The sequence below is a fragment of the Oncorhynchus kisutch genome, linkage group LG11 (assembly GCF_002021735.2).
Source record: "Oncorhynchus kisutch isolate 150728-3 linkage group LG11, Okis_V2, whole genome shotgun sequence".
Lineage (NCBI taxonomy): Eukaryota > Metazoa > Chordata > Actinopteri > Salmoniformes > Salmonidae > Oncorhynchus > Oncorhynchus kisutch.
Genome location: NC_034184.2, coordinates 19,573,329 through 19,586,191, shown reverse-complemented (window position 1 = coordinate 19,586,191; position 12,863 = coordinate 19,573,329). Strand labels below are relative to the sequence as shown.

At 41.1% G+C, this 12,863-nt stretch overlaps 1 protein-coding gene across 1 annotated transcript in view; it reads right to left on the bottom strand.

Annotated features, from left to right (window-relative positions):
* Positions 1 to 3,710: 3,710 nt before the first annotated feature.
* Positions 3,711 to 12,863, bottom strand: part of abca5 (ATP-binding cassette, sub-family A (ABC1), member 5) — a 103,176-nt gene continuing 94,023 nt past the window's right edge. Inside the window, exons 34-37 of the mRNA XM_020495552.2 lie at positions 11,325 to 11,477; positions 11,067 to 11,146; positions 10,901 to 10,956; positions 3,711 to 10,768 (exon numbers count right to left, since the gene is read on the bottom strand). Of these exons, the coding sequence (XP_020351141.2) occupies positions 10,628 to 10,768; positions 10,901 to 10,956; positions 11,067 to 11,146; positions 11,325 to 11,477 (430 nt within the window). The 3' untranslated portion in view covers positions 3,711 to 10,627. The remainder of the gene's footprint in view (positions 10,769 to 10,900; positions 10,957 to 11,066; positions 11,147 to 11,324; positions 11,478 to 12,863) is intronic.

Genomic DNA, 12,863 nt, shown 5'->3' with positions numbered 1-12,863 from the left:
AGTCAGTAATGGAATAGGTCGTATGCTCCTGGCAGAGTGGTATGCTGCTGGCATCTGCCAATAGTGATGAGAGAAAAACGAAATATAATAAATAAATTAAATATTTGCATTTTAAAATAATTAGAAGTAAGCATTTTCTAGGCTATTTTTTATTTAATTTACATGATCATTGCATAATAAATTCCTCACCTTTACTGTGATGTTTCATACTCATGAGGTAGCATAGGCCTACAACAAGGATACCAATCGTCCCATCTCTCCTTTAAATTGGAACCACATCACAGTAGTAAATACAATGCTTTCGGAAAGTATTCAGACCCCTTGACTTTTTCCATATTATTACATTACAGCCTTATTTTAAAATGGATTAAATAAATAAAAATCCCTCGGCAATTTACACAAAATTCCCCATAATGACAAAGCGAAAACAGGTTTTATTGCATTTTTGTAAATGTATTAAAAATAAACATAAATACCATAATTACATAAGTATTCAGACCCTTTGCTATGAGACTCAAAATTGAGCTCATGTGCATCCTGTTTCCATTGATCATCCTTGAGATGTTTCTATAACTTGATTTGAGTCCACCTGTGGTAAATTCAATTGGACATGATTTGGAAAGGCACACACCTGTCTATATAAGGTCGCACAGTTGACCGTGCATGTCAGAGGAAAAACCAAGCCATGAGGTCGAAGGAATTGTCTGTAGAGCTCCGAGACAGGATTGTGTTGAGTCACAGATCTGGGAAAGGGAAGCAAAAATGTCTGCAGCATTGAAGGTTCCCAAAAACACAGTGGCCTCCATCATTCTTAAATGAAAGAAGTTTGGAACCGTCAATACTCTTCCTAGAGCTGGTCACCCAGCCAAACTGAGCAATCGGGGGAGAAGGGCCTTGGTCAAGGAGGTGACCAAGAACTCAATTGTAAATCTGACAGAGCTCCAGAGTTCCTCTGTGGTGATGGGAGAAACTTCTAGAAGGACAACCATCTCTGCAGAAAAAACATCAAGCGCTATGATGAAACTGGCTCTCATGAGGACTGTCACAGGATTGGAAGAGCCATATTTACCTCTGCTGCAGAGGATAAGTTCATTAGAGTTGCCAGCCACAGAAATTGCAGCCCAAATAAATGCTTCACAGAGTTCAAGTAACAGACACATCTCAACATCAACTGTTCAGAGGAGACTGTGTGAATCAGACCTTCATGGTCAAATTGTTGCATAGAAACCACTACTAAAGGACACCAATAATAAGAAGAGACTTGCTTGGGCCAAGAAACATGAGCAAGGAACATTAGACCAGTGGAAATTTGTCCAAACAGGTGATTTTTGGTTCCAACCGCTGTCTTTGTGAGACGCGGTGTGGGTGAACGGATGATCTTCTGCAAGTGTATTTCCCACTGTAAAGCAAGGGTGCCTTGCTGGTGACACTGTCAATGATTTATTTAGAATTCAAGGCACACTTAACCAGCATGGCTACCACAGAATTCTGCAGCAATACGCCATCCCATCTGGTTTGGGCTTAGTGGGACTATCATTTTTAAAATTTGCTTAACACCTTTTAGGTTACTACATTATTCCACGTGCGTTATTTCATAGTTTTGATGTCTTCACCATTATTCTACAATGTAGAAAATAGTAAAAGAAAAACTCTTGAATGAGTAGGTTTTTAAAAACTTTTGACCAGTATGTAATTGTGATTACAACAATTTCTAAAAACCTGCTTTTTCTTTGTCATTAAGGGGTATTGTGAGTAGATTGATGGAGGGAAAAAACTATTTAATACATTTAGAATAAGGCTGTAACATAATGTGTAAAAAGTCAAGGGGTCTGAATACTTCCTGAAAGCACTAAATAAAAAAATACATAAAAAAAATCTGCATCTCTTCCCAGCCTGGCAAGAGTAGCTCTAAGGGTGTTTAGCTTCTCCAGTGGCTCTGCAAGAATGGAGAGGATATTCTCCGCTGCTATACAGGCACCATCGCATAAAGCCACAGACTCTGGCCAAACTCGTGTTTCTAAAAATTAATTAAAAGGCACTGTAGACTGAGCATAATAAGGCATGTTTCCTTTAATTTGTATTTAATTCTAAGTATGTCCCAGCCTATATGCGCAATTTATAGACGATGATTTAATACAACGAAATGTTGTATATTGATGAGCGCTTTATGTCCTTACCAGCCTAGTATCACACTCGCAAATGCTTCACAATGTATTTCTTTGTAGGCTATAGCCTTGAAATAATTGAAATAAATAGCCAGAATAATTCATTTTCATTCCTTCTTAGGCTCCCTGTCTGGCTCCTGACCTATTTAAAGTGTTTATATGCCCTTTAATACGACATGTAACCTATTTGAAATGATGAGTGCTACTTACATTCACCTTTTCATGTTTATTCAAATACGTTTCATTCAAATCATATGGTTTGGTTAAATTGTGAGGGGCAGCTTTATTATCTGTGAGCGCAGAGTGGTTTTTGGAGGAGCCGTTGGAAAGGATGTGGAGAGCTGGAGCTGCTCCATGACCAATGAGCGCGATTTCTGACCGCTCAACTCTGTTCACATATTCTGCTCAGGTGGAACAAACTTAAACTTGCCCCTACTTTCAATGCTGAATTGAATGTCATTGAGAAAACAGAAAGGTGTCATGTTTTTTGTTGTTGCAAACATCCTTTCTAAATTTAAAAGTAATCCAAGTTAAAAATATTTAGCTGGTAAGTGATTTTAGTTCGTTTTCTAATCAGTTTACATGTAACACTATCTAATCATGTTTAAAAGATGTGTTGATATCCTACTTGTTTATTGATTGTATATGGGACTATCCAAATAATAGTGTGACCGTTTTATTTGTCATATATTGTTGGAGAGGAAAAATGCGTCGTTTTATTAGACAAGTTTAAAAGATTGACGTTTCGGCCTTCTTGAGATTTAATATTGATTCTGAAGGCCAATGAAGGATGAAACGTCAATGTCTTAAACTGGTCTAATAAAAAAAACTATGGTGAGTGAGCGCTGCGCCTTTTCCTGTCCAATGATGTCAACACATTTTTAGGTTGCACCTCCTACTTCTTTCCAAAATGTTAATATATTGTATTGATATCCTATGTTTATTTGTATTGTATATTTTTATTAGAATTTAAATGACATGTGCCCTGCTACTGTAGCAGGCTAGATCGGGCTGTCATGGCATTATTAGGCAGACTGATTTTGCTGCGGGTCATTCCAGCTGCAGAGTTGTTTGATGACGTGACTCTTCCTATTCAGTCCCTATTGGGCAAAACACAAGCAAAACAAACCGCAATTGCATCCAACAAGTTTGTAGAGTCACAAGATTGATGTAATCATGGGACCAAATACTTAACGGTTTGACTACTTTGATACACTAAGTGAATTTGTCCAAATACTTATGACTTCTTCAAATGTGGGGACTAGATACATAAATGTATTTGATGTCTAAATGGTAAAACAGATATGTATGAAAATACCCTCAAATAAAATCTGACATTCTAGCTCAAATCTAAAATGCTGGAGTATAGAGACAAATAAAATGTTTTCACTTTGCTGTCCAAATACATATTGAAGGGAGTAAAAACAAAATGCTTACCTGCTCAGGGAATGGGCACCAAAAAAGAGCAAAAGGAAAGTAATCTAATGTTATTAACATGTTACTGCAAGTGACACTAAAGTCCACAGAATAAAGGATGCATTGATATTTTAGTTAACCATGATAGCCTTTATAATAGAACGCTTGTGACAACACACATCTAAATATTGCACTTGGGAAAAACATCTTAAAGTAACTGCCAAGTGAAAATCTCACTTAAAAGTTACAATTTAGTAAACTCGTATCCAACTAATGTTGACTCGTCCTATACTCGTTTGTGGCCGGGGCATACATTGGGGAAAAAAAAACACAACAACCCCACCTCAAACGATCTCAAACAGACCTTTTCAAAAATGCATGCTATTTCCTCATAGAACATGTCATCTCCCTGAGGATGAGCTGGCCAATCAGAGGTCTAGAGGAGGCTGAGCTGGCATACCAGCGGTCGACTTGCAAGAATATTTTTGACCGGTATACGCACACACCATTTTGTTGTTGTTATACACCCACATCATTCCGACACAGGAAAGCAGATTTTTAAGGTAATTTAAAAATAATAATTGGAAGGAAAACCACTTCACTCATATTGTAAGTAATTATAGAAATTTGGAACATCTGGGCAGTTACTTTGAAATAGATAAGAATTCAGTGAATGTAGTCTATCTCACCCCATACACAACTCATACAGAATGAAACACAACAGACATTCTATTTTCGCTCTATTATAGTGGCGACGATAGCACAAGGCTACATGTGTGCAAAAATAATGTTCAGAGTTAAAAATAAAAAATGCTCTCTCCACTCACACGATAGTGTTAGAGTATGTCAATAGAACAAAGCAATATCTTTAAACATACAGTCAGTGGGGTATTCTAGAAAGAAGGATTATCAGACAACAAATGCTGCATGTGAGAGGTTGTACCGTATCATCATAAAAATACCATGAATCACAGAACCATACACTGATTTTTCACCAACAATGCTCAGTAGCAAATATCCTTAGAGAGAGTAAAGTAGAAAACATGCTTTACAAATTTAAAATAAAACCAATTGTAATTAATTTCAGAGGGCAAATGAACAGAAACCCAACAGACCGGTCCTATACCAACATACATTTTCAGATCCCTTTCTTAAAAAAAATATATATGAATAGAAAACACAAAACATATATTCCATCAAATGAAGGTCAATGGTGGCAAAACAGGACTCAGATGCTACTGCATCCTATTTCTTGGGCTTCAACCTCTCCTTTAATTACTTTTCATCAGTTTAAAAGACAACACAATAAGCATAATGATAAACTAAACCACACACATGACATGGTAGAGAGACAAAAGAAGCTATGAACAACCACTTCAAGTAACTTGCTCCAACATTATCCATCACCTCAATAACCCAACCACCACATTACAAAACTAAGTCACACAGCTCCCCATTAAAATAAACAATGTTGTAATAAAAAATATCCCTTAAAAAGTTGAGATGACGACTATAAAGCTTCTGCACCCCAGGTTGGAGATGAGACGTGAGAAAATACAGTGGGGCAAAAAAGTATTTAGTCAGCCACCAATTGTGAAAGTTCTCCCACTTAAAAAGATGAGAGAGGCCTGTAATTTTCATCATAGGTACACTTCAACTATGAAAATCCAGAAAATCACATTGTAGGATTTTTAATGAATTTATTTGCAAATTATGGTGGAAAATAAGTATTTGGTCACCTACAAATAAGCAAGATTTCTGGCTCTCACAGACCTGTAACTTCTTCTTTAAGAGGCTCCTCTGTCCTCCACTCGTTACCTGTATTAATGGCACCTGTTTGAACTTGTTATCAGTATAAAAGACACTTGTCCACAACCTCAAACAGTCACACTCCAAACTCCTCTATGGCCAAGACCAAAGAGCTGTCAAAGGACACCAGAAACCAAATTGTAGACCTGTACCAGGCTGGGAAGACTGAATCTGCAATAGGTAAGCAGCTTGGTTTGAAGAAATCAACTGTGGGAGCAATTATTAGGAAATGGAAGACATACAAGACCACTGATAATCTCCCTCGATCTGGGGCTCCACGCAAGATCTCACCCAGTGGGGTCAAAATGATCACAAAAATCCCAGAACCACACGGGGGGACCTAGTGAATGACCTGCAGAGAGCTGGGACCAAAGTAACAAAGCCTACCATCAGTAACACACTACGCCGCCAGGGACTCAAATCCTGCAGTGCCAGACGTGTCCCCCTGCTTAAGCCAGTACATGTCCAGGCCCGTCTGAAGTTTGCTAGAGAGCATTTGGATGATCCAGAAGAAGATTGGGAGAGTGTAAACCAAAATAGAACTTTTTGGTAAAAACTCAACTCGTCATGTTTGGAGGACAAAGAATGCTGAGTTGCATCCAAAGAACACCATACCTACTGTGAAGCATGGGGGTGGAAACATCATTCTTTGGGGCTGTTTTTCTGCAAAGGGACCAGGACGACTTATTTTCCACCATAATTTGCAAATAAATTCATAAAAAATCCTACAATGTGATTTTCTGGATTTTTCTTCTCATTTTGTCTGTCATAGTTGAAGTGTACCTATGATGAAAATTACAGGCCTCTCATCTTTTTAAGTGGGAGAACTGCGCACAATTGGTGGCTGACTAAATACTTTTTTGCCCCACTGTATCTAGTTCACAGAGAGGGAGGGGAGGTGGGTTTATGTTAGAAGGCAAAAAGGGACGAGGCATTTTGCTCAATGATTATCACTGCCCAAAATAGGCGCTACACTCAGAAATATAATCGCTAGAAGGAACAGTGCCCCTCAGGCCAACAGTATATTTCTATGGCCACACCACCCGTAAACAATAAGTGAAGGCCTCCTGTTCTCTGTGAATGTTTCTTAATTCAGACTCATGGCCAACAGACTGATATTAAGTCTCAGTATCAGAGAGAGGCTGGCGAGACATCAACAAATCTGACTCACTGTCATATTCTCTACTACGAAACGTCTTCTACGGCAGGATGATATTCTCTACTACGACACATCTTCTACGGCAGGATGATATTCTCTACTACAACACATCTTCTACGGCAGGATGATATTCTCTACTACAACACATCTTCTACGGCAGGATGATATTCTCTACTATGACACGTCTTCTACGGAACGATGAAGAACACACTTCTGTAGAAAATGCAAGCACTCGTGATTTATGCTACAGGAAAATATATCAAATTAGACATAATATTATGCCGCACTGTACAATATATTTACCTTTAGTGAGACATATAGACAGTTAGGTATTGTAGACACTTTTTAGGGCATCCTGAAATTGTGTTTGCATCTTTGTAAGTATGTGATGCAACTTGCAACCAGAGGGATCATGCGTTTCAAGCAATCAAGAATCTACCATGCCGAGCATACGCCCGCATCACAAATAGGGTCAAAAGTGTCATCTGAAAACATTAGTTCAATTCCATGGACTCTCAATTTGGAAACCAAGGAAACCAACATATTCTCTCAGTTCCTCCATCCTCACATTCTAAGAATTCTCTTCTCAACTCCCTTCTGTTCATCTCTTATTTGCTCTTTCAAAGCTCACCTGAATGTCACAAGAAAAAGTTAACATTTTTACTGTTAAAATTGTTTAAGTATTGCACCAACACTTAGTGTGCTTCCCTGGAGAGGGTTATATTAGTACTGTAGTAGTCTTATAACAGTAGCCAAACATAAGTCACGCACGCATGCGCACACACACAAAATACAAATAATAAAATATATCTGTGGTTAAAAGCGGCACCAGTGTGACAGAGTGAAAACTGAACTCCTTTCAGTCCAACAGAACTTCAAAAACTAAGTCACCTAGATAAAATAAGAAGCCTCTTTTTGGAGGCATGATTTTTGTTCATACATTCAAGATTCACTTTGTCACAAAATACCAATTTGAGCACACCTGGCCAAGATAAAATAATCCAAATATATCATAATAATAAAATAAAAACAAGAACTACTCTTCCAAACAATATTTTTCAAATTGACTGATTCTCTAGGGTTGGTGACTTGGTTCCCATACCAAATGTTTGATGAAGCCAGAGTGCTACATGTACTGATGTGAATTTAAGATACTACATTACCAAGCTATCATTCCTATTTAGACACTAAAGTATTGTAGGAGTGGAAGGCCACTGGGCAGTGTGAGCACATGTCCTAAACTCTCCACCCTAAACCCTCCATACTAAACTTTACACTTGTGCCTTTTATAACATCACTACAATACTGACCATCTTCTCCTTATTTATCCATAATTCTTCCTCTCAGACAAGCATGTTAAGTCACTGAAAAGCAGGCCTCTTTCTCCTTGTCTATGAGAACTGGGGAGAGCTGTGTTTATAGTATACAATGGGCCGGAACAACACTAAAATGCATGCTGGTGTAGAGGAGATACAGCACTCAGTGCCCCACAGAAACATAGAGGAAATGGCACCCTAGTCCCTATATAGTGCACTACTTTTGACCAGAGCAAGTAGTGAATATTGTGCCATTTCAGATGCAGCCAGAGAGAAACATACAGTAACAGCAACAAACCCTTAAGTGCAGAAGAGGCAGGGGCAGAGTGAGGTGTGATTTTCTTCACACCCACCAGAGGGCGATGCAGGGGAGGAGAGGGACAGGAGCTCCAGTTCAGCTGGGTTTCCTCTTTTGCAACAAAAAAAGGCCACTCCATCTGCCAGTAACTCTGTCTGTACTGGAGATCTGTCAGTTGATCTGTCAGTAGTTTATCTGTACTCAGAACAAGCAACCGACACAACTACGACACAAATAGTCCATATCATGCTACAGACGCTAAAAGCACCTTAGTGTCAACGTGTTAGGTTAGGAGTGTGTGAGTAAATAGGGATGTACTGCTTTGGTTCTAGTGGATCTAGAGCCAGAACTGGATCGGTGTTGTTATAAAACACACAAAGTTTCACAAACACAGTGGAAGACACGAGCAAACACACTTACTGCACTGATTCCCCATGGATAATCTTGTTCACTAGACACTTCCAATTTGCCTAGGGACGAGGGTACCCCAGGTAGGGAAATGGATGGAAAGTAAAAGGAATCAATAAATACTATATATATATATATATATAAATAACGGTTCAAAAGTTTGGGGTCACTTAGAAATGTCCTTGTTTTTGAAGGAAAAGCTAATATTTTGTCCCATAAAATAACATCGAATTGATCAGAAATACAGTGTAGACATTGTTAATGTTGTAAATGAGTATTGTAGCTGGGAACGGCAGAATTTTTATGGAATATCTACATAGGCGAACAGAGGCCAATTATCAGCAACAATCACTCCTGTGTTCCAATTGCACATTGTGTTAGCTAATCCAAGTTTATAATTTTTAAAGGCTAATTGATCATTAGAAAACCCTTTTGCAATTATTTTAGCACAGCTGAAGACGGTTGTGCTGATTAAGGAAGCAATAAAACCGGCCTTTAGACTAGTTGAGTATCTGGAGCATCAGCATTTCTGGGTTCGATTACAGACTCAAAATGGCCAGAAACAAATAACTTCTGAAATTCATCAGTCAATTCTTGTTCTGAGAAAAGAAGGCTATTCCATGCGAGAAATTGTCAAGAAACTGAAGATCTCATACAACGCTGTGTACTACTCCCTTCACAGAACAGCGCAAACTGGCTCTACCCAGAACAGAAAGAGGAGTGGGAGGCCCCGGTGCATAACTGAGCAAGAAGACAAGTACATTAGAGTGTCTTTAAAAAAAATGTTTTACCCGTATTTAACTAGGCAAGTCAGTTAAGAACAAATTCTTATTTTCAATGACGGCCTAGGAACAGTGAGTTAACTGCCTGTTCAGGGGCAGAACGACAGATTTGTACCTTGTCAGCTCGGGGGTTTGAACTTGCAACCTTACGGTTACTAGTCCAACCACTAGGCTACCCTGCCGCCCCTAGTTTGAGAAACAGACAGCAGCAGCTTCATTAAATAGTACCCGCAAAACACCAGTCTCAACGTCAACAGTGAAGAGGCGACCCCGGGATGCTGGCCTTCTAGGCAGAGTTGCAAAGAAAAAGCCACATCTCAGACTGGCCAATAAAAATAAAAGATTAAGGTGGGCAAAAGAACACAGACACTCGACAGAGGAACTCTGCCTAGGTTTTCTTTCAAAAACAAGGACATTTCTCAGTGACCCCAAACTTTTGAACTGTAGTATATATATATAAGAAGATCTATATTTATAAACTGGGTGGTTCGAGCCCTGAATGCTGACTGGCTGACAGCTGTGGTATATCAGACCGTATACCACAGGTATGACAAAACATTTATTTTTTACTGCTCTAATTATGTTGGTAACCAATTTATAATAGCAATAAGGCGCCTCGGGTTTTGTGGTATATGGCAATTATACCATGGCTAAGGGCTGTGTCCAGGTACTCCGCGATGGGTCATGCATAAGAATAGCCCTTAGCCGTGGTATATTGGCCATATACCACACCTCCTAGGGCCTTATTACTTAAATATATATATCCATATATACGAACTTGCTGTGAATTCAGATAAAAAATAAAATAAAACCTATTAAAAAAACGTAGTAGGTATTAGTCGTATCAGTGCGTCATCAGAGGAGGGAGATTCTGGTTGGGTGGAGTGGAGCAGGCCCCTTGGTTAGTCAGTGCAAAGGTCAGAAAACACACAGTAGTTCGGACAACTCACACACCTCAGCCCCAGAGAGACTTCCCATCCCAAACACACACAGTTCCGGTGTGAGTGTGTAGTTGCTAGCCCTCCAGGGCCATGTCCATAGGGGCATCCATCCGTCCTGTGACGCCCATCTTGTCCTATTAGTTTGGGCTGGTGGTGGGTGGTGGTGTTAGCCGTGAGGTGAGGGGTGAGTGCATTGCCAGGGCTGGCATAGCCTGTGCCATAGTAAACTCGATTCCAGCCTCTTTAGGCTGGGGACGAGGTTAGTGCCATGTAGGCAGGGAGAATGGGAGCCCAGAGACTGTGCCGGGCCACCCCCCCCCCCCCCAGTGGAGCTCAGAGCTGGTGCACAATGCTGTCTGTGTGGTTGACAGGCACAGGGCCGTCCTGGCGGAGCCGCTGCCACTGGAACGTGGTGCTGAGGGAACCCACCTCTTCCTCCTCGTTCTCCTGCTCCTTAGCAAACTCCATGAAGACCTGAGAGATGGGGTGAGAGAGAGCAAGAGAGAGACTAGCTAAGACAAATAGTCAGGAAGTGGATGGAGTTTGCATTGCAGTTGTTGTAACATCACATGATATTCAAGGTAAGGTTCACAAATGAGTACTTACCTGCTCTAAGGTTGATTGTGAAAAGTTGTACTCTTCAAAGTTGAAGGCTTGCTTAGCTGGAGGAAGCGGAGAGCAGAAAACATTAGAACACAATGCATTTTGCCTAAATTGTAACGGATCAATGAAACATGAGGCAGATGGTCAGAGAGTGATCACACACACTCACCACTCTCTAGCTGAGAGAAGGACTTGGCCAGTGACTTGACATCCTCCATGGGGATCTTGTAAACCATCAGGGTGGCAAAGCTGCAAGACAGAGGCAGCAGGCTTAAGCATTTCATTACACACACACACACACACACACACACACACACACACACACACACACACACACACACACACACACACACACACACACACACACACACACACACACACACACACACACACACACACACACACACACCCCTCTGCTCTGACTCACCTCTCCTGTCTTGCAGCGTGAGGGAAGATTCGACGTATCTCCTTGTGGAGCAGTGCCACTTGTTGGAGCCCCGTCAGCTCCTCTCTCAGCTTCAATTCCAGGCTGTAGCCACGCCCATACTTCCCCTTCAGGTGCTGGATAGACCCAATACACCTGAGAGACAGAGACACATCATCATGTGCCTGGGCTTACCTTCGCTGTACCCGCACCCCACCATACCCCTGTCTGCGCATTATGCCCTGAATATATTCTACCATGCCCAGAAATCTGCTCCTTTTATTCTTTGTCCCCAACGCTCTAGGCGACAAGTTTTGATAGCCTTTAGCCCCACCCTCATACTACTCCTCCTCTGTTCCACGGGTGATGTAGAGGTAAACCCAGGCCCTGCATGTTTTCAGGCACCCTCATTTGTTTACTTCTGTGATCGAAAAAGCCTTGGTTTCATGCATGTCAACATCAGAAGCCTCCTCCCTAAGTTCGTTTTACTCACTGCTTTAGCACACTCTGCCAACCCTGATGTCCTTGCCGTGTCTGAATCCTGGCTTAGGAAGGCCACCAGAAATTCTGAGATTTCCACACCCAACTATAAAATGTTCCGTCAAGATAGAACTGCCAAAGGGGGAGGAGTTGCAGTCTACTGCATAGATAGCATGCAAAGTTGTCATACTTTCCAGGTCCATACCCAAACAGTTCAAACTACTAATTAAAAAAATTACTCTCTCCAGAAATAAGTCTCACTGTTGCCGCCTGCTACCGACCCCCCTCAGCTCCCAGCTGTACCCTGGACACCATTTGTGAATTGATCGCCCCCATCTAGCTTCAGAGTTTGTTCTGTTAGGTGACCTAAACTGGGATATGCTTAACACCCCGGCAGTCTTACAATCTAAGCTAGATGCCCTCAATCTCACACAAATCATCAAGGAACCCACCAGGTACAAACCTAAATCTGTAAACAAGGGCACCCTCATAGACGTTATCCTGACCAACTGGCCCTCCAAATACACTTCCGCTGTCTTCAACCAGGATCTCAGCGATCAATGCCTCATTGCCTGTATCCGCTACAGGTCCGTAGTCAAACGACCACCACTCATCACTGTCAAACGCTCCCTAAAACAATTCTGCGAGCAGGCCTTTCTAATCGACCTGGCCTTGGTGTCCTGGTATACTTCTGTCCCTTCCTTGGACACTGTGCTATCTAACCTCCAAACGAGCTTCAATGCCATACAACACTCCTTCCGTGGCCTCCAACTGCTCTTAAACGCTTGTAAAACCAAATGCATGCTTTTCAACCGTTCGCTGCCTGCACCCGCACGCCCGACTAGCATCACCACCCTGGATGGTTCCGACCTAGAATATGTGGACATCTATAAGTACCTAGGTGTCTGGCTAGACTGTAACTCTCCTTCCAGACTCATATCAAACATCTCCAATCTAAAATCAAATCTAGAGTCAGCTTTCTAATCCGCAAACAAAGCCTCCTTCACTCACGCCGCCAAACTTACCCTAGTAAAACTGACTATCCTACCGATTCTCGACTTC